Genomic DNA, 21,622 nt, shown 5'->3' on the forward strand with positions numbered 1-21,622 from the left:
GGCTTTCGTGATGCCTCAGGATTTGGGGAGGAGATCGAATGCTTTTTTGAGCTATGAGGTCATTTGATTAAGGGCTAATTAATGAAAACACAAGTGCCCAGGGAGCAGCAGTGAACCCCGACAATCTGATGGGTACAGAGGGGCCCCGACCCGGCTGCCCTGGTGCTTGGAGGAGGGGGCTCAGCTCATGGTCCCGCTGTGAATCCCATGCCAGGATGTTTAGGGGAAGGACCAAAGGTGGGAAAAAGGAAGGATCAAAATGGATTGGAGAGGAACAAGTGTGGGGTAACAGAGGGGACAAGGGGATAAATGGGGTCAGCTGGGTGTAAACAGGAGGCTGGTCAGTATGCTCATCCCACTCCTCGTCACCACGGTCTGTCCTGTCTTCTTACTAAACTCCACTTCTAACTACTTTCCGGGTGAGGGGGCTCTCTGGTGTGTGTTGGGGTCCTAAGGGCCGGCAAGTAGAGAAGGAGCCATGGGGACTCCGCAGGTTTGAGGTGCCAGCACCTGGAGAGATGTGTGTGAGAGGTCCCAGTGCCAGCAATGGGAGAAGGAACCACAGGGGCCCATCATCTGGTGAGCCCAGAGTGCTTTCCTAAGGAGTTTCCACCAGCCGTGCCTGTACATAGATGCCACTCACTAGCAAACTTCAAGTCTGGCAAGTAGGAGAGGAGGTGTGGGAGCCAGCAACCAGAGACACCATAGAACTGGGACCAATACTGGAGGGACCACAGGTCCAAGCCAGCTACTGAAGACACATGGGGGTCTGAGAGTTACTGCTGGGGAGAACATAGGTCTGGACCTGCCATCAGTGGGGGCAGGTGCGGAAGGACGTAATGGGAGCTGCAGCTATTGGGCTACCAGATTTGGCAACTCTACCATAAGCCGTACTTGCATTTGAGTCGCTTTTTTGGCTGAGTTCCAATCAAATATATTTCAAAATTGCTTTTCACCATTCAGTGTGTGACCCTTCTCCCGTGAAAATTAATGACTGTGTAACTGCTCCCAGGAAAAAAAAAAAGATGAGTGTAAATTTGCATACTCAGTACAGAGGCGCTGCTATCTGATCTTGGCCATTATTGCAGAAGCTCCATCAAAAAGCTTTCTTCTCTCCAAACTGCCCATTCTTTACCAACGGCTTTGTAATTAAGGACTTCAGTGGGCTGCATTAAAGAACATTGTGTGCAGCTCTGAAATGCCATGATTCATCTCTCAGTGAATTTATCACCTGGGCATAGGATATAAAACATTCTAATGGGCATATTTGCTGATTTCAAAGCTTTTTGGCTTTGATCAATGAATAGAATAAGTGAAAGGGTGAGTTAAATTAGTTAAATGATGTAATATGCAGACAGAAAGATAACGTTGAGGGGGGGTCTCTAGATATATAACACAGGTCAGCCAAAAAATGTTCTTTGCAGAAGAACAACCCAACAGATACAGAGGAGTCAATGGTAAAATATGGTGGTGTAGAGTAATAGGACCTGGTGATGGCTCTTGAGTTTTTATATCTAAAGATCCTACATTAAATAATCATATAAAATGTAACACTATATTTGTTTCAGGTTTGATAATTCATAATTAATTCAGGAGAATAACAGCACGTGACAAACTATATATATCCTAATACCACTTCCATATCAACTTCCTGACAGACGGGGCAGCAAGAAGGAGGATTTTCTGCCCGTGATATTGTTTTTTTAACTTTCCTTCCCTAAGTTTTGCCTTAAAATTGAGTTTTTCTTAGGTTGATAGGGAGGAGCTGCTGACCGTTCACTGTTACTTCCAGAGATCCTGTTCTTCTCAATCACGTGTGAAGTTCAGGCCTCCGTAAGTGTAGGATTTTATGTAATACTTAGTTTTAAAAACTGCTCAGGTTTTTATAGAAGCTGTGCTTGAGTTGGAGTGTGGAAGGAAAATCCTTTACATTTGTATGCCCTAAAAATCAGACTGAAGTTTCTTCCAAACACTTACTTAATTTTATGTTATTTTGGGAGGTCTTCTCATTCCCTATCTGAGGTTACCAGCTATGGCGTTTCACTTAGTATTTGCTGTTAAAAGTGAAGAAGCCCGACCACTTGGTGCTGGGATAGAGGGAAGTCTGCATGATGAGAAGGGAAATACAACCAAGGCATTCTGGGAGATGTGGAGTTTCGCTTCATGATTTTATTTTCTTTCATCTGGTTTGATTTCACATCCTTATCTTGATAATCATGATACAGGAAGCTAAGGGACTTTCAAAACCATATCCTGTCATCTCCAGTTTCACCGTAAATAGCAAAAAACAATTATTTGAGAAATAAATACATTAAAGAAGTGCAATAAAGAAATACATTAGGCAAGAGAGAAATACAAAATGTGCTTTTAAGCTCATGCGGGGCATTCTGTCACGGCTTGGCTGGGTGAGGACAACTAGGATGGCTTCAGATTTTTTTTCTCCATCTCTGGCTGTTAGGGTTGCCATTAGCTGTGTCCACATTTCCTTCTTCAACTCTTAAGCTTAGCTGGCAGGTATTTTTCTCATAATTATTTCTCTCTTTCCTATGTTACATGTATATTGTACATGTAGGGCTTACCAACTCTTGGACTATAATTCAAAATAATTACCGAAGCGTTGATAAAGATTGAGAAGATGACATGAAATACTTAAGCTGAAGGATATATATCCCTGTATGCAGAGCAAAGCAGCTGTCACAAATCCAAATAGGACTTTGGAAAGATTTTTTAGTCTTCATGTTGCAAAGAGGGTGGCATTTCTTCTCCAGAGAAGGAAAAAGCTGAAGAAAAGGATTTTCTTGTTGCCTTTTTCAGATGAATCACAGAATCAACCAGGTTGGAAGAGCCCTCTGGGATCATCGAGTCCAACCGTCACCCGGACACCACCATGTCAACTAGACCATGGCACTAAGTGCCATGTCCAGTCTTTTCTTAAACCCCTTCAGAGATGGTGACTCCACCACCTCCCTGGGCAGCCCCTTCCAATGGCTAATGACCCTTGCTGAGAAGAAATGCTGTGCAGAAGGACCAATTAAAGTAGAACTGAGGAGGAATTTGCTTTTTTTGACATTAAAGAAAAATGTCCTTCTGCACTGGGATGAGAAGCAAGGCCTTTCTGAAGGTTTGCCTGATAATTTGGGGTGGGAGAAGGTACGAATGGAGACAGAGTATTCAGCCCATCGCCTGCCTGACTCAAGCCTGGGACTTGGGTCTTGGCTTCTCTCGCTGCAGCTGCTGCATTTTGATTAATTAAATCACTTTATGGTTAATAAGATCAGATCTCCTGTGATCTACGTGAGGGGCTGAGACCATGGCTGGTCTTTCACCAGACAGATATCTGAGGTCCAAATGGACTTTTCAAAACTGGTGTGCAAACTTCCAGAGAAATATTAATGCTGTAGTAACTTTCACAACCTTTTTGCTATAAATATATTTGATGAGGCCTCTGGGATGTTACAAAACGCATGAAACGTTTCAGGACACAATTTAGGCTTTTTTTTTTTGTAGAATTTAGAATGTTTTGCTTAAAATAAGACTATTTTTCCTTTTTCTGGGATGTTTTTGTTCTGCAACATCATTTCCTCCGCTCAGCGTGGCTTTTCCAGTAAGCCTGCTGGCCTGTACTGTAGTTGGGATGTTCAGTCCGTAGGAGGTGTATTCATTCTGAAACACCACGATGATTAATGTGCTAAAATCCTCATTGTGATTATGTTCTGCCTGCCTCTGTCACCTCCACACCCTGGGCTAATTCTCCTTTTTTCCTATATTACCAAGCGTGGGGTGGTGTGGAAGAGCTGCTGCCTTGTGCCCACCACCCAAGCCTATTTTAGGAGCCGTGAAGATACTCATTCATGTGGGTGTAAGGTTGTATTTGAGCTCCAGCTTTAAAGTTCAATGGCAGAAAACTTCTCACCTGCACCAGAAATGCAGTAGCTGGTTTGGCAAATGCTCGGAGATGGTTGGAGATGAGCGATATTGTGATTCTTTGTGCGTGTTTGTACAGTGCACTCATGTTTTAGGCTATGGAACATGAAGCTGCTGGTCTCAGCAGAGGGAGGGACCTCATAATCTGTCTCGTGCTGCTTTGAACAGCTTTAATACAGGCAAAGCAAACAGTTAAACCCGCTGAATGTCGGTTTGATGGTCTCGGAGGAAACTTGTGCTGCAGAACTCGATTTGCTATAAATACAGTGTATTATTGCAGGGTTGTATCCTGTTTGGAAATGACCTCATCGAGCTTCTGTTAGTGGTTAGCAGCTTTATACCACATGATCTGCGAATAATATGATAGTACTTTGCTCTCGGGAAAACATCGGAGCTGTCAGGTTGATGCTTCTCAGGCCCAGGGCATTATACTTCACTTCGTTCTCGAGTTGGGTAATAATATGACAGGACTCCATTCTGTAAAAGTAAATCCTTTTATTCAGAGGATCATTTCTAGAGGTGCTGTAGCTGTGTTACAAGCCCTGGGCAAGCTGTCCTTTCCTGAGGCCCAGTTCCCAAGCTCTCCTCATCTCTCCAGGTTCAAGAAGGTGGATTCACTCTCTTCTTCCTACCTGCTGTCCCCTTTGCGTTGGGACCATTTGCTTATTTTTTGGAGACAGGAATTTTCAGAACCTTATTTTTTGGAGTTGATGGCCATGGCCTTTCTTACCAACTTGCCGTAATATCTTACAAGCAGCAGCTCTTAAAAAGTGCTGGGAACTCAGGTGGTCGTTGTTTGCCATATAACACGATGATCGAGTGGTCTTGCTCTCTCTTAGCCATTCTCTGTGTCCTGTCCATAATCCTCCATGTGATGGTATTACTCATCCACCTCACAGTAGAAAGTTGCTCATCATTAAACAGAAACTATATGAGCAACAGACAATAATCACCGTAGTTCCTAACCACAGCAGATAAATCCCAGGCAGGTATTACCAGAAATGCTAGAAAAAAATGCTCTTGCAGGAAACCTGTGCTGCAAAAATCACACGTAGAAAGGGAAATCGTTCTTTGTCGTGCTCATTTATTTTTATTTGGTAGGCATCCCCTAATTGTGGTGTTGGGAGGTTGCCAGAATGATTCCTTAACTGCAGGAACATCTCTTATTCCCTGATGTTCTCCAGCTGCCTTCACCCCAAATCCTTCGGCGGCCAGCAGCGTGCAAGAGCTTTCTTTGAAGTACCAGTAGAAGAGATGTCCTGGGTATTTACGTGGTTAATACACCACACTTTTTGAAAATAGCAGCCTTTTCTTTCAACACCCTCCATCTGGTTTGTGTATTTTTTTTTTACCAGCTTTTGTTTTAAAAGAACTAAATTTTAAAAAAAAATCAATTAGAAATTGAATTTTTTTTTAATTAAAGAACATGTTTAATGGAAAGCAGAGGAAAAACAACCATCTAAATATATTTGAAAGAAACAGATGCCAAGGTGAGAGGAGGATCACTTGGAAGGATAAGAAAATTGGGAAAAATGTAATTTGCATTAAATCTATTCCATTGAGGGTAGCGGTGTTCAGTGGAAATAGTAAGGGGTGGAAGCACCATCTTCTTAGACTGCTAAAACCAATGATAAGACACTTAAAATTCCAAATATTTTTGAGCTTTATCTGCCTCCTACTATCTATTTGTAGCATCACAAGAAGGAAGGCCCTTCACTGATACCTGTACAAGATTTTCCCTGTCCCAGGTAAATGCTATATAAGGTGATCAGCAAGAAAGGGCTACAAAATAGATGTTTTGGCACTGCTTTCACCTGAGCCAGCTTTCCACCAAACAGATGAGGAAGCAAGGAAATATTACTGTGAAATCACATAAAATTAAATGCAGCTTCTACTAATTTATCATATTCCAAAAATTATAGTAAGTGACAAACATTCTCCCCATCAGTCAAAGGCCACCAAACTCCACTCCTCGGTCATCTTCATTCCCTTCCAGTGACTGTCCTCCTGCCTTCCCCACTCCTTAACCAAAGTCAGCCTGTAGGTTTTGAAGATTTGAGGACGTGTTCATGGGCCCTGCTTGTAGGGTGGACTAAAAAGTATATCAGGTTGTTAGTGACTTGTGTTGGGAAGAGACGTTTGACCAAAGCTGTAGTTACTGAGGATGGTAGGCAAGAGCCAGGCAAGGCTACCCTCCTACCTATGGGCCTTTACAGGATCATCTCATTATAAATATGGCCATCGTTGGATGCCAGATTACTTGGATATCAATTATAGTTACCTGCAGGAAGAATTCAGGGACCGTGTGGAAAATAATATTCACCGAATGCAGAATCTTTCACCAAACTGTAGGCAACTCTCCAGCTTGGGAACATATACATAGATGTGGGTGCTGCAGGAAACAGATGAAGCTGGGGGTGGATAACTTCCGAGTCCTGGTAGTCGCATGATGGGCGTTATGTGAGAATCAGCATTTCTTTAATTAAAACCCGTGCTCTGTGAGCTCAGACTTCTGGATTCTGATTTAACGCTTGTTCATCTACACCTTTGGGCCTCAGCCTTTTGTGAAATGTCAGCCAAAAAGCTTAGATTGCTCTCAGAGGTTTAGCTCGCTTTGGTAAAGCACTTTGTCCACAATCAATATGCCCCTTTACTTTTATTAACAATATAAGTAATAAATTTATTGTAATAAAAGCCCGTAGGGGAGAAGGACATTTACTGCATTGCAATAGGGGCACTCAGTTTGTTTTGAAGAATGACATATTCAGTTTTTACACACCATAAAACATCCTGACTGCAGTTCCTTGGCTCTCCCGACAGTTTTAACACAGTAATGCTGCTGTCGCGTCCAAAAAATCAGCGAGTCCCAGTTTGCAGAGTTAGCCAAGAGGCAGAAGGGAGCTGCGAAGCGCTGGTGTCTCAGCGGAGCAAACCAGCCCATCAGTTCTGGGAGGTGGAAAATTCTCGCTGTCTGGTTATCGCAGCTGACTGAAGTCCCACCGGGAGCTGGAGAAACATTTCCCAGCTCTTCCCGAGCACAGACTTTTCCATGCGGTTGCGGTTGCACGAGTGGTACAGAAATGAGCTGTGCTGCTGCTTACGGGAAGGCTTGACTTGTCGCCGTTGCGTTTGTTGAGGGGGTAGACGATACGCCGTCTGTCTTCAAACACCTCTTGGCATTCCTGTCCTTTGATGACCGTTTTAGCCTCTTTCATGCTGCAATAATGAGTTTGAATGGCTTCATTAATTACAGTTATTCAGCAGGGCACACAGTTTAAACTAGATATTGAAATACTCATTTTTTAACAGTTGGCGTGGCAGGTTAGGATATGTAATGGTAAAGAGGCATCTTTCTTTGATTGTAATTAAGAAAAATCATCATGTAAGTGATTAAACGTCAGCTGTTTTTGAGCTTTCTACTGCAAAAAACAGCAAGAGACCCAACTGCAGTCTGCAACTACCTGGAGGGAGGTTGTAGTGGAGTGAGAGCTGGCCTCTTCTCCCAGGCAACTAGCAATAGGACAAGAGGACACAGCCTCAAGCTTCGCCAGGGGAGGTTCAGGTTGGACATGAGGAAGCATTTCTTCTCAGAAAGGGTCATTAGCCATTGGAAGGGGCTGCCCAGGGAGGTGGTGGAGTCACCATCTCTGGAGGGGTTTAAGAAAAGACTGGACATGGCACTTAGTCCCATGGTCTACTTGCCATGGTGGTGTCAGGGCAATGGTTGGACTTGATGATCCCTGAGGTCTCTTCCAACCTGATTGATTCCGTGTGATTCTGTAATGCAGCCGTCTGCAGTACATAGAGATACAAAATTTGAACTGGAATGTTTGAATACAGATTTCATGTTGTCTGGATTTGCTGAAAAGCCACAATTTTAGCTAGAGGCAGCGCGGTCTGCGGCACTCATCCTCTCTGGTAACAAGGCCTGTTTATAGAGGTTTTTGTACAGAGGTCTTCAGTGTTTTGACTGATATAAGACAGGTCGATCTATGGCTGCGGACGAGAGCAAATTCACCAGGGCAATTAATTTCCGCTGTTGCCTTTAGACACACACAAGTGTTAGCGAGCCAGCAAAATTCTTCTGATAGCCTTTCCCGAGGGGCTTCTAACAACGTGCCAGCGACACGTCCACCTTCAAACAAAGGTGCAGCTGTCCTGCCATGGCTGGGAGAGCACGTAGGAACTTGGGGCTGAAGATTTCCTCGTTTCTCGCCCATACAACCGAACACTCATCTGCCAAGTGAGAGAGAAGGAGCCGCAGCTCATAGCCTGGAGCACCTCGTTAGGAGGCTGCAAGTCCCACAGCAGCTGAAACATCAGATACGGCTGAAAGTAGGAAGGGAACCCTCTAAGTGAACACTTGTGCACCAGGTGCAAGTGCACTCAGTGGGTGTCGAGTAGCCCGGTCCCCTGTGTATCATTTTGATGAGTTAAAGTTTGAGAGTGTTTTTTTTAAAAAAAGAGGGATTTAAACTGTTTATATGCTTGCAAGGAAGCTCAAGGAGGACAGCTTTCTGCAGTACTGAACAGACTCAGTTTGCACATTGAGAGATGTGCAAATTTGGGGAGATTTATAAAGTCGTGGTGTTTCCAGCTGTCCTTCCATCTTTTAAAAAGAGTTATTTGGATGCATAGCAGTTATTCTGTTATGTTTATAAAAGGAATCTATGGTTAGCAATATCTTACCTGTTATTAAAATTAGGCTCCCCATTTGGATATGTAAAACTAGAGTCTCTAGGTGGGTTTTCTTATTTTGAAATTAAACAGAACAAACAGAATTTTGGTTTGCTCTCCACAAATAAGCTGATGTTGTATTCATTAGCAGCTGGAGAAGCCGCTTGGGTAATTTTCCAAGCACAGACAAGCCTGGATTAAGCACGTAGCATCAGTCTGGGTACCTCTAAAGCCTCACCAGCCTTTTGCTGAAGGACATTCAGTAAACTTTATGGCTTTGTATGGGATTTGGATAAGGATGACCTACAACCACCACAGCACCAAGCTCCTCTAACTTGCTCCGCTTTCTACAGACACCAGGGACAGATGGATCACTCATCATAGGTGTCAGCCAGATTTGTTGAAGGGGAAGCCCCTGTGAGGGCGTTCAGGACAGTGTGAAGCACACGTCGTCCTTTCTGCTGATGAACAATCGTTCCTGATACCACTGGGGTTTACCACCTGCCCTGTTTGCAGCTGCAGCATCTGCTTCCATCTCCCACGCACCGTCCTCTCTCTTGCACGCAAGCAGGGCTACCCCAACAGCTTATTCATTGTTTTCCTTGCTTTGCCATGGCATAACGGAGCTGGCTGCGAAGCCAGCCGCTGTCCTCTAGCCTTTTCATCAACTGCTAGATCTGATTTACAGAAGCCCTGGCTCTTCCCTGATGAAATCTTGGAGGACGTGCGCCGCAGCTCCTTTCAGCTTGGGTACAATTCCCTTTTTCTTGAGCCGTATCGAATGAATGTGCCTCTGTCTTATGTGCCTCACCAACAGCTTCTGCACAGCCCGACACTGGATCAATCTAGTCGTTCAGTGCCTTATCGCTGATGCAATCTTTTCCTCCTATGGAAAGTGAGAATGAGACTGCCTAAATTAAGCAGTTGTAGTAGCCTTGAAGGATAGAGCTTCCTTTCTACTTGGAGCTGTTTTTGCAGTAAGACTGCCATAATTGTGTTTTTCTCCTGTGTTTACTGGCATAGGAAAGAATGTGTGATTGGGATTTTATGGTACGTACAGCTTGATATTTTCCCTATGAACTATTCAAATGAATCACTCTTGGATTTTAACATCTTCTTCCTGCTTCTCTATGGGGTCAGGGACAGTCAGAACAGAGAGAAAATACTCCCTTGACCATGGAGTTTAAAACTTGATGATCTTAGAGGGCAGACTCTTGTCAGCACTGGCGCATCATCATCTCAGCAGGTCCAAGGTCCAGCCCTTTGGATGGTCTGTTGTCCCTTTTGGTTAGGAGGGAGCACAGCTGTGAAGAAGGAAAACACGTGAGTCACGATCAGAGGGCTGCGGGAGCTGCAGTTCTCCCTTCCTCCAGCCAAGCCCGGCCCTCTTCTCGTCCAAATATTCAGAATTTAATTTTGGAAGGACAAAAGCTTTCAGCTGCAATGCTCCACCAGCTCCTCAGGTGGAACACTCCATTCTTTCCCTAAAGCTGTACTCAGAGGACGTTCTCTTGGCAGTGAACAGCCTGACTTACAACTCTTTAGTGACATTTTAGCATCCTGCTGTGAGTTGCTATTAAAAATGCTATAAATCACGGAGGCAGCAGTGAAGGAATGGTTGGGATTTTACCTGGCTCTTTTTCTCATGTTTGATCATCGTGTGAGCTTGAAGAAATTGTGTGATCTTTCTGGACCTCCAAATATCTGCAAAACAGGGATGGTATCTATAGAGTGGCACTGAGAGAGCGTTTCCTGCACCTCAGTATGTATCACACACCTTCCTGAAGTAATTATTACACCCAGGGGAAACTCTGAAAAGGCAAATTCTGACGTTTGGGCTCTTAGCAGATGTGAAACCTCATTGCCCGCCGCGAAGATAAAATCTATACAGCGCTGTTTTCAAGCAGTAACCAGGGTGAGGCATTGATGAAATTAATTGTAGGTTTCTGTAGCTTTCCTTTTTGTCTAAAGCACGCGGAGGAGACATTTCAGGCATTACTGCAGTGTTAATCCTTCGCGTTTCCCATAATTTGTATAATCCCTGTATTGCCCTCGGCATATATGCAACCTTCTGTAAAGCTTCTCTCTTTAGAAGTTTCATGAACAAGTTGAAAGAAGTGTCTTGCTTGACAGGCAGGGCTTGAGAATTTACTCTCTGATGCTTCACATAAGGATTTTTTATACCTACTGGTATCTTGTAAAGCAGCACACCTTCCTTTGAGAGAATTACCATTCTTCTGCTTCCCTCCTTTCTTCCTAACGTGTGCATGACAGGACTTCAGCTGATCAAGGCTGCAAGCAGATAACCTTGAAGAGGGGACAATAAACCGTCGTGGCTTTGTTTTTCCCTTCAGATAATCCTCACAATAATCCTGAAGCTCTGCTTTGTAGCAAAGACACAGCACTGAAATTCCTGAAGTGTTTCAGCGGTGGGTTTTCAGCCCGAAATTCTTACTCAGGTTTGTCAAGCAGTCTAATAGCTCTAGGGAGCTTTTCCACATTTTGAGGCAGAGGGACTGTTTCTCCCCAAAACATGACAAACTAGTTCTGCTGTGTGACTCCTGTTGCAGTCTTAATTAGCTGTGGTTTTGCACGCTCTCATGTGAAGAAGACTGTTGGCTGCAACTGTCTCAAAAGCCTTTAGCACTTTGGAAAGAGCAAACTGCCTGAGATGTAACTTCTGTTGCACGACTGGTTATCCAGAGTTTGTAAGAGCAAACTGGCTCAGCCACTTCTCAGGTTTTTCCGTGCTGTGGTCTCATTTGTACAACAGAGTGTCGCCAGCCTACCGCCTTGTTCTTGGGAAGAGCTACCATCTGGCAGCAGTAGCCGTGGATAATAACCAGATACTCTGGAGCTGTGGTTAAACATTCCTGAAATATTTAGGGAAAGCAGCACGATTTTGTCAGAGGTTTTTGTGCTTAATTCGTATGAGAACGGCGCATACTTTGTCCAGGTCTGTTTTATTGTACGTCCATGAAAAATCACGTTGATCATCAATTGCTTAATAAAACAAAGGAAATAAAAGAGTATTGGGGAGCATTAACTCAGGGTTTAGCAATTTATCAACATGCCGCAATCAGCTGACTATCATTATCTTAAATTCTTAAGTCTTATCTTAAATTAAAGAAGCAGAAGCTCCCAACTCTTGGCCCTGGTACATGCTGTCAAAGTTGTCCCATGTACCATCTTACATTGCTCATAGATAGAAAGGCAAGGGATGAGCTTTCAGATGTTAATGACTGCCTTGTCAAAGTCTACAACAGACAGGGATTGCTGTTGTAAAACTCTTACCTTGTCACGTGCTCCATATTGACACTTGCTGGTGTTGGTTTAACTTATCACAGAATCACAGAATCACAGAATGTTCGGGATTGGAAGGGACCTCGAAAGATCATCTAGTCCAATCCCCTGCCGGAGCAGGATTGCCTAGACCATATCACACAGGAACGCGTCCAGGCGGGTTTTGAATGTCTCCAGAGAAGGAGACTCCACACCCTCTCTGGGCAGCCTGTGCCAGTGTTCGGTCACCCTCACCATAAAGAAGTTTTTCCTCATATTTAAGTGGAACCTCCTGTGTTCCAGCTTGCACCTATTGCCTCTTGTCCTGTCAAGGGATGTCACTGAGAAGAGCCTGGCTCCATCCTCTTGACACTTGCCCTTTACATATTCATAAACATTAATGAGGTCACCCCTCAGTCTCCTCTTCTCCAAGCTAAAGAGACCCAGCTCCCTCAGCCTCTCCTCATAAGGGAGATGTTCCACCCCCTTAATCACCTTCGTGGCTCTGCGCTGGACTCTCTCTAGCAGTTCCCTGTCCTTCTTGAACTGAGGGGCCCAGAACTGGACACAATATTCCAGATGCGGCCTCACCAGGGCAGAGTAGAGGGGGAGGAGAACCTCTCTTGACCTGCTAACCACACCCCTTCTAATACACCCCAGGAGGCCATTGGCCTTCTTGGCCACAAGGGCACACTGCTGGCTCATGGTCATCCTGTTGTCCACTAGGACCCCCGCGTCCCTTTCCCCTACGCTGGTCTCCAACTTATCAACTTAGATGGGATGGCTTGTGATGATAGTTCATATGTGCAATGGAATAGTTCAACATTGCGCTTCTAAATCTTAATGAAAGCCCAAGGTCTTCAGCCATTCAGGTTTAGTAAATGATTTAAAAATATTACTGCTAGATGCACATGGAACAGGGAAACGGATCGAAAAAGGATGGTTATTTTTTTAAAGGTTATTTATGGGTAAATCCTTTGTGTTACTTTTTGTTTTCTATAGATTTTCTCAAGCAGACCACATATGAAGTCGAGGCGTTCTTAGAAGCCATTCAGTTCTTCCGGCAGGAGAAAGGCCACTATGGGACGTGGGAGATGATAACCGGCAATGAAAAAGAGGTAAAAGAATATCTTCCTGCTTTTTCTTGGCTTTGGATCTGGCAGCTCTGAGGACAGTGAAGGTCGTAAAACCTCCTGGGAAGACAATGGTATTTTTAAGAAGAAAATCAAATAGGTAGAAATACCCAATATTTCAAAATACCTCTGATATGTGATATTTCTTCTTGAATAAATCTCATTGTGAGTTTTTTACTAGAACATGAAAGAAAGTGTGCTGTGAACAGAAGTTGTTGTGTTGTGCTGGAATGTAGGGATGGCCACATTTCCACAAAAGGCTGATACATCAACTTTAATTTCATGCCATGGGGTCACTTGGTGAATAAACGCTGTGTCTAGAACAAGCATTTGCTATCATCTCCCTACCACATTTGCAGTGTTTATAGTTTTGGTAAATCAGTGAGACCAAAAGCAACACACACCAAACTTGGAACCCACGTTTTTTTTTCATGATGGCTATTTCTACCTATTCATGACAGATAAGAGATACTTTTTTCTTGTGTTGCCATTACCTGTGTTACTAAACACAACAGTTTGCTGTTGCTTGTCCTCTAATGCCTCCAGATGCCACCAGAGAAGACCAGAACAGCAGCTAAACATAAATTTTGGAGAATCTTGTCATTTTGCTTTTCCCTTTTCTTTGGGAATGAAGCTTTTAATCCTGAGCAGATAAACTAGTAGACCTACTTCTTGTGCCAGACTTCTGAAAGAGAGTCTTGCACAGTAACACTCACACTTAAACGCCAAAAATTTTGTGTACTTCAGTTCTTCAGAAATGAGATGCTAAACTCGGGGTCCGGGTCCATCTTTAGGCACCTGAGTGAGCAGCTTTGGAGCACCAATGGTAGCTGAAGTAACTCCACTGATCCCTCTGGCATCACTCCAGATGTATTTTAGTGCAATTGAGACATTATTTGGTCCCCGATTTATAATTTTTTTCCAAAGCACTGAACACTCAGCAACAAATACTTACTTCAGTACCAGCTGCTGGGTGTTTTCCTTGATGAAATCTGGCCTCCCTTTGGGAAAATGGAAAAAAGCCTGATGGAGAGTTTGCGATTCAGGGTTTTGTTTTAAGGAACCAGATTATTCTTTTAGGAGAAGTCTACCTTGGAAATGCTGAAAAATGTGGAAACTGGAGAACAATCTATAAACAGTGTCTTTCCCAGTGCCATCATGTCAGGGGTTGAAGTTTCGTGCTAAAATATGTTAATGAATTCCTCAATACAAGGAGTTCCATCCTTCCAGTGGGGGGAGTGAGGGTTTTTCTCTTCTCCCCTCCTCCCTCAAGTTATGGAGCTCTTATAGTGCTACTTTCATTTTATGTTTTATTTTTCCTATTGCTTGCCAACTCCTTACTCATAACCCATATACTTCAAGAGAACTGTAATCAGAAGACATCCAGACTAGTTCTGCTATTATCTTCTTAGTAATAATTCATTCTGTAAGTATAGTGTGTTCTCATGCCTGCTTTGACCAAATATAATCATTATTTTAGGCAAATGTCCAAGCTAAGTGAATGGTTTGGAACAAGCAAGCTACAATTTGTTGCTGTAAAAATCTCTGCAGAATGCCAATAAATATACTCCTTGACATTCATTTGTGATGACAGAGTCTCCGCAGCATTAGCTCACGCACTTCTGCCTAGGTACTGCAGCATGGATGCAATATTAGCAAGTACCCAGTCACTCTGCTGAAGACCACCTAAATTTTTTTGGTGTTGTAAAAATTCCTTTTCCTGGTTTTGTTTTTGTTTCCTTTTTCATTTTTAATGTTATGTTACTAACAAAGGACAAATTCAATTGTAGATGGTGTTTCTGTAGGTAAGTGCTGAAATACAGGGTGAAAACCAGGAAATTTTTGACAACGCTCGTTATAAGCAACAGTACAGCCACATAGTGAGACAAAAGGGATTTTTCCTTACAGCCACTACAACACACCAATTTATACTAGAATAACTCCACTGATCAGCACTACATGAATGTAGAAATAACATATCGGTAAATCAAGGATAGCTGAATACAGGATTAAAAACCCCCAAACCCCTATAGTGCACCTTTCAGTCCAGAAATCTAGAGCCAATCCAGCAGTCCTGAAAGTGTTTCCAGAGAGCTCAGATTCTTCAGAATATGTTTGATCCGTTGTCACATTTATTATTTGGTCTGTGGTGCTCCAGTTTGGGTTATTCATGAGATTTTTTAAGTGACTCGTTAGTTTAAAACCTGAATTAGTCAGTTGGTTTTGACAGGCATTTGAGTCAGCATAGCTGAAATTGAGTGGTGCTGTGGCATCATCTAGAAGTACTTAAGTTGTATGAAACAACAATAATGGGGTTTTGCATATTATAGGTCTGTTAGAGGTATATTATGAAGTAGGGTATCATATGTTACATTTCTGTAGGGGCTGTCTTATGCCCAGGAGGTACTGTGTTTTCCACTACGTGGCATGCAGTCAGAGCCCTTTCTTACTTATTTTTTCTGTCAAAATTCCAGCCATTTCCCTACCGTGCCTCAAACCCGCTCGGGCAGCTGTAATACGTGAGGTTGAACATCAGGAAGCATTGGCACGAATGAAATGGCACAAGGAAAAAGCACTGGCACGATGGAAATGTAAAGCTGAGCGGTGTTTTTGCACCCTGTATTGGCTCAGCCAGCGGCTGGGTGCATCAGGGCGGTGATCCTTGAGTGAGGACTGTGCTGGGCTGTTGTTGGAGCAAGGAAAAGAGCAAAAACGTAGCAAAAACTCTCTTCAAGGCCCACTGGAGGGGAAGGAGGACTACGTACTTTGTGAGACTTTACTGAAACTATTGAGCAAGCTAGTAATCCTTTACCCAGACTAAATGAGAACTGTACACAACCTTAAGATGTGTTTTGTCTGCTTTTTTAAAGGGTTACTATGTCTCTCTGTGATTTGCAGGATATCCACTGCACTTCAAAGCTTTCAAGAGGCTGTGGACAAGCTCGTATATGCTGTACAGTCGGGACAGATAAAAGGCCTTGATGAAAGGGTTATGTGCTGTTCTGTATAGCACATGCACAGGAGTATTGCCTCTGTCATCATAAATTGGCAGCTGTACATCTGTAACTGTGGGCCAGTACAAACATACCTGGGCAAGATCTATGAACAGAAAATTAACATGTCTAGAAATAAAAGATGTCCCTCCCTCTTCTGAATCATGAGGATGAGTAATGACTGAAGTCTTTAGTACAAAATCGAGACACTTTAAGTAGAGAAATTCAAGAATCCGGCATATATCCCCAGCAGTGATAGATGCCTCCATAGGAAATGTGTTCAGAGACCTGAGTTCACAAAGAAATAGAAACAGGGCAGGTCCCATGATGAACTGCTCCCCTCTGCTTGCATAGTTTGCCTTGTTGGCCAACAGCAAGAGGAAAGTGCAGGAGGAAGAGAGGTCTTGCAGCTTTCTCAGGCCACAGATATGGTGTCCATAAATAAAAAAAAAAAGGAGAGGAAAGCCTAGACTCTCAGAACCAGATCTGTGCCTGTAACTCTGTGTATTTGTTGCCAGCTTGGTGCATCTGAGTGTGACGGGCAAGAAAGTTCTAGTTCAAATCTAGGCAGAGGAGGTGCGAAGCCTGACAGAGTGGGTGATTCTGGAGAAAATTACTGGAATGGGTGCCAGTGAAGGAAACCAGGAATCCATCTCACACAGTTTCATTCTTTCAGTATCGAAGAAATGAAACTTTGATGCTGCTTCTGTACAGAGTTGGGTTACGCTATCAAAAGAACCATAGAACCAGAGAATAATGTAGTTAAAAGGGGATCTCTGGAGGTTATCTGGCCCAGTCCCCCACTCAAAGCAGAGCCAACTTTAGGGGCTTTGTGCAGTTGAGTTCTGAAGATATCCAAGGTTGGAGATTGTGTGACGTTCCCATGACTGCCCTCATGGTGAAAAATATTTCTTAATACTTGATTATTATTTCCCTTGTTGCTACTTGTAGCCATTGCCTTCTTCCTTTCCCTGTGCATTTCCAAGAAAAGTCTGGCTCTGTCTGCCCAACATCCTCCATTATGTAGTTGTAGACAGCAATAAGGTCTCCCCTGAGCCTTAGCATCTTAAGGCTGAGCAAACCCAGTTCCCTCCACCTCTCCTCACGTGTCATGTGCTCCATCCCATGACCATCTTGGTGGCCTCTGCTGGACTCTCTCCAGAGTGTTAAGATCTGTCTTGTACTGGGGAGCCCAAAACTGGACACTGCTCCAGTTGAGGTCTGACAAGTGCTGAATACAGAGGAACGTTCTCCTCCCTTGACCTGCTGTTGCCTCTTGCTGCAAGGGCACCCTGCAGGCCCATGCGGAATTTCTTGTCCACCAGGAAGCCCAAGTCCTTTTCTGCAAAACTGCTTTCCAGCCAGTTGTTGCCAGCCTATACTGGTGCACGGGATTGTTCCATCCCAGATGTTGGACTGTGCATTTGCTTTTGCTGAACTTCATGAGGTTTTTGTCCACCCGTTTCTCCGGTCCATCTAGGTCCCTCTGAATAGCAGCCTTGCTTGCCAGCATATTGACCACTCCCCCAAATTGGTATCATCTGTATTCCCAGTCCGATGTCTTTTCTTTCTAAGTGGAACCATCTGCAAGACCGAATTGCCAGTTAGATGCTGGGATCAGAGAGGGTGATGCATCTTTTCTACAACAACTGAACCCTGTTTCAAAGTGAAAACGTTCTTGAGGGAGAAGAGCACTCAGTGTCAATTTAGAAAAGTACAGTCATGATAGACCGACAATATACTTACAGAAATAATCAAAAAATGGGGCAATTATACCTTTTCCTCAGTTTTCCTACATTCCATCATGAACGCTTGATGTGTAGAAGTCCCTTGGGCACTTTTCTTTCCCCTGCCTTTCTGCTGTGCACCTTTGTCACAGAATATCTTCTTAGGATATATATTTTACAAATTTTTTGTTCAAGAATCTGCAGGTGTTGGGAGGAGACTTTAACGAATGTGAATTCTACAATGTGGAAGTTTTACTGGTTTTAGACCAGCATAGTTGTCTTTTACTGACAAAAGTAATTGCTTGAGAAGTTTTTCACAAACTCCAACAGCTATTTATTTTATCCCTTTTGCCTCAGGATTAGACTGGAGCTAATGAATCTTTTGGATCATGTTGCACATTTATGAAAAAAAAAATCAGAGTAGAATTATTTGAATCACAGATTAGCCACATTTCTGGATTCCATTTCTGTCCTATGTCCTGTTTTTCCTGGGATCTCCTTCTTTTCTTGTTTGAATTGTGAAGTTGGTGCTCATCTGAAAAAGAGCTAGAGATCCACATTGGTGCAGTCATATATTTCTTTTTTTGGCCAATTATCTTGCTATTAGAAGCATCCTTTGTCTGATGACTCTTTAGGACAGTTTCTCCATAATGATACCTCCTCTGGGAGGGAATGAGCATCCCAGAACAAGGTCAGTTTGGGGAAGCAGCAGTCAGCAAACCAACTTTTCAAATGTTTTTGATCCGGTTGCTCAGTTGATATCCATCATTTTAGCTCCATTGATTTGCACATGGCAATTTCCTAACAGCATGCAGTAAATTTTAACGGGCATCTTAGTTCATCTGTTGTCAATTGTTGCATGGTCTCTCAAAGTCTTTCAGTGAACAATGCTTCAGATGAAATGCATGGAGCTTCCCTCAGGCATACCTAATATTTTAAATCCAGTCCTCCTGGCAACCTGAGATAGCTGAGCCATTGTGTATTTGAGGTTGCCCGTGTTTGCACATCACTCTGTGATACGCGTCCTCAGTTTTCAGATGAACAACAGTGTGTGAACATGTCATTTTAATCTTCTGACCATACAGATCCTGAGCAACCTTGTGATGGAGGAACTCCTGCCTAACCTTCAGACGATGATCCTGCCTAAAATGAAAGGCAAGAGAAATGATAGGAAGCGGGCCTGGTTTGGTGTAAGTACTGATATTTGCAGGGTAGTTGTTTCTCATAGCAGTTGTCCATGTGTGCTGATTCTCAACTATCCTTCTTAATTTAATTTGGATCTAGATCGTAGAAGAAACTTATGGCTTAGTCCAACAGCAGGTGTCAGAAGGATTAAGTACCTTGAAAGAAGAATGCAGAGATTTTGCAAAAACTCTTGAAGGAACCATTCGCTCAGACATGGATCAGATTCTGAACTCCAAGAACTTCTTAGCTGGAAAAATCAAAGGTTAGTGGAGGAACATCTGTGTTTTGGAGCCATTTTTTTAATATTTCCCATTGTGTTGCTCAAATTACCAGATGCCATTGTTTTGAAAACCTCATGTGTTTTGAAAAATCCAACTGGAGACACTAATTTTCAGAAAACAAATGCTTTGAGCCTCTGCTGCCTTTGATGGGAGCTGATACCTGTGGCCACTGTGTCTGTGAAAATGCCAGGTCTTCTCCAGTTGGAGCTAGAGCTGACAGGTTTTGAGTATCCTGATAAGAGTTTCTCACTCTGCTTTTGTTTTTCACTTGAACAGTCTTACATAGTGAAGATACAGGTCACATGAGCATAATTAAAAGTGTAGTGGTTTTGACCTGATGGCTAGGAATGTGCCACAAAACCAGGTTCTGGTCATGTGACAAATTCATCGGCTACCAAAGAATACTTAAACCAAAGTGCTTCTTAGCTGGTTTTAAACTAATGTGAAGTAATTGTAATTTTGCTATGAATACAAAAATGTGTGTAAAAAGCAGGCAAAACATTAGTTGATGTTGCTTAAGCTAGCAAATAAAGAAATCGCTGGTAATTTAGGAGCTGTTTTGATAGAACTCAGGATGTTCTGTTGATATTCTCACATACCAGACGAGGATGCTTTCAGTGAACTGTAGAGTACCAAGTTGGGATGCCTCCTTACAGAGTCACCGTGGCCACACTCTGTGCACACCTCCCGGTGTGTATCAGTACTTAGAGCTGCCCTCTGCTCTCACAGTGCCCCCAAGCTGCTTGCATTTGATTAGGTGGGGCATGGGAAAAGATGTTTCATTGTCACTCATAAAGTTATAAACTCTCCTTTCATCACCCTCATCATCTCTGTGGAGGTGTGACTCCAGGGAAAAATATGGACTCATTTAATTCATTGTAAAGCAAATCAGATTACTTTTTTCACTATATCTCTTAGTAGCCTAAATGCAACCGTTATATTTTCCGGCACTCCAGCCACTGTTTCTGAGCCAGCCCAGAAGTGCTGCACAGAAAATATCCAGCCATTCCTCGCATCCATATTAGAGGAGCTCATGGGTCCGGTGAGTTCTGGATTCACTGAAGTCCGCTCCCTTTTTGATAAAGAAGTTAATGAAATCATCCAGGACTTCCAGAAGACAAATGATATCACGAAGCTAAAGGAGGTAAGACAAAAATATATTTGGAGCCTTTGATATTATCACAAGGACCTTCGAGACAGAACTTGACTGACAGCAGTGTTTGCTTTCCCAGGTGGTAGTACGTTAGCGTTTGGTTTTGTCATTTAGAAAGTCTTGTGGTATTTATGCAACAAGAGTGTAGATATCAGAAATTGTTTTAGGGCCACTGTTGTATTCTCTATTAAAAATTCGCCTCTGGTTTCTTTCTCTCGAAACCTGTTCTTCCTCCCTTGGAATGCAGAACGTGGATCAGCTTATGAACCTGCCATTCAACTCTGTGAAAATGGAGCCCTGCTATCTGAAAGTGAACCTCCTCCAGGAGCTCCTTCAAGACCTCAAGAGTCGCTTCAAGGTCTATCACATTGATTTTGTGATTCAGAGGACACAGAACTTCATGCAAGAGGTACTGTAAGATCTAGTTTTTCCTCCTGGGAGAACAGGTTAGGTTTGTCCTTCTAATCTGCTTCAAAGTAATCTTGATAAAAAGCTGTGCAGGAGTCCCAGAATATCTCTCAATCAAAGTACTGGCAACAAAACCTAAGAAAATCACAGCTAGAAGCTGTTTGGCATTTATATTTGTGAGGTTGCATGTGTGTGAGTCTTTCAGCAAGGCACAAAAGTTTTGAATGGATCATCTCTTCCCCTGAACATCTGAATTCTCAGTGTCTCAGCACCTGAGAATGTTGTGCTTGTAACTAATGGCGTGGCTAAAATCTACCTGATTTCCATTCTCAAGGGTTGATTTTTCAGGAAGGCCCTTAAATATATTTTACCAAAATGAACGTCTCCTCCTTGGTAGTTTATTTCCTCATTAATATAAAGTAAGGCAATTAATGTTAGAAACTGGGAATTACTTGGGCACAGGTGATGTCTCAGGATGTAGCTGCATGTAGGTGCTTTAATCAGCTTCACTTCTTATGGGAATGGTTGAAGTGACTACATCATTTCAGATGAAAAATGAACTCCACCTCTTTTTCCCCTCTTTTTCCCCTCTAGCGTGTGTTGGTATAGGCTATAATTTTGCTTTGCTTTTATTTCTTCTGGATGCTTGGCCAGAAATCTATTAGGAGCTGGCCAGTAGACTTCTTTCGATTGCCAGATCACAAGGCAGATTTGGCCTTGTAGCTCTGTGTTGAGTCCTGTGACTTTAATCCGTACTTGGGAAACTCAATAATCTAGTCAGTAATCTTGTGAAATGGAGCTGGTCCAGTCCTGTGGAGTGGGAGTTATGAATATGGAAAGCGAGTCTCTAGCATAGTGC

General features: G+C 43.1%; 1 protein-coding gene across 1 annotated transcript in view; it reads left to right on the forward strand.

Moving 5' to 3' along the window:
- Positions 1–21,622, forward strand: part of NIBAN1 (niban apoptosis regulator 1) — a 72,025-nt gene that overhangs the window by 39,575 nt on the left and 10,828 nt on the right. Inside the window, exons 6-10 of the mRNA XM_068416835.1 lie at positions 12,886–13,001; positions 18,822–18,926; positions 19,021–19,183; positions 20,159–20,346; positions 20,603–20,764. Coding sequence (XP_068272936.1) covers positions 12,886–13,001; positions 18,822–18,926; positions 19,021–19,183; positions 20,159–20,346; positions 20,603–20,764 — 734 coding nt within the window. The remainder of the gene's footprint in view (positions 1–12,885; positions 13,002–18,821; positions 18,927–19,020; positions 19,184–20,158; positions 20,347–20,602; positions 20,765–21,622) is intronic.

The sequence above is a fragment of the Nyctibius grandis genome, chromosome 21 (genome assembly GCF_013368605.1).
Source record: "Nyctibius grandis isolate bNycGra1 chromosome 21, bNycGra1.pri, whole genome shotgun sequence".
Classification (NCBI taxonomy): Eukaryota; Metazoa; Chordata; class Aves; order Nyctibiiformes; family Nyctibiidae; genus Nyctibius; species Nyctibius grandis.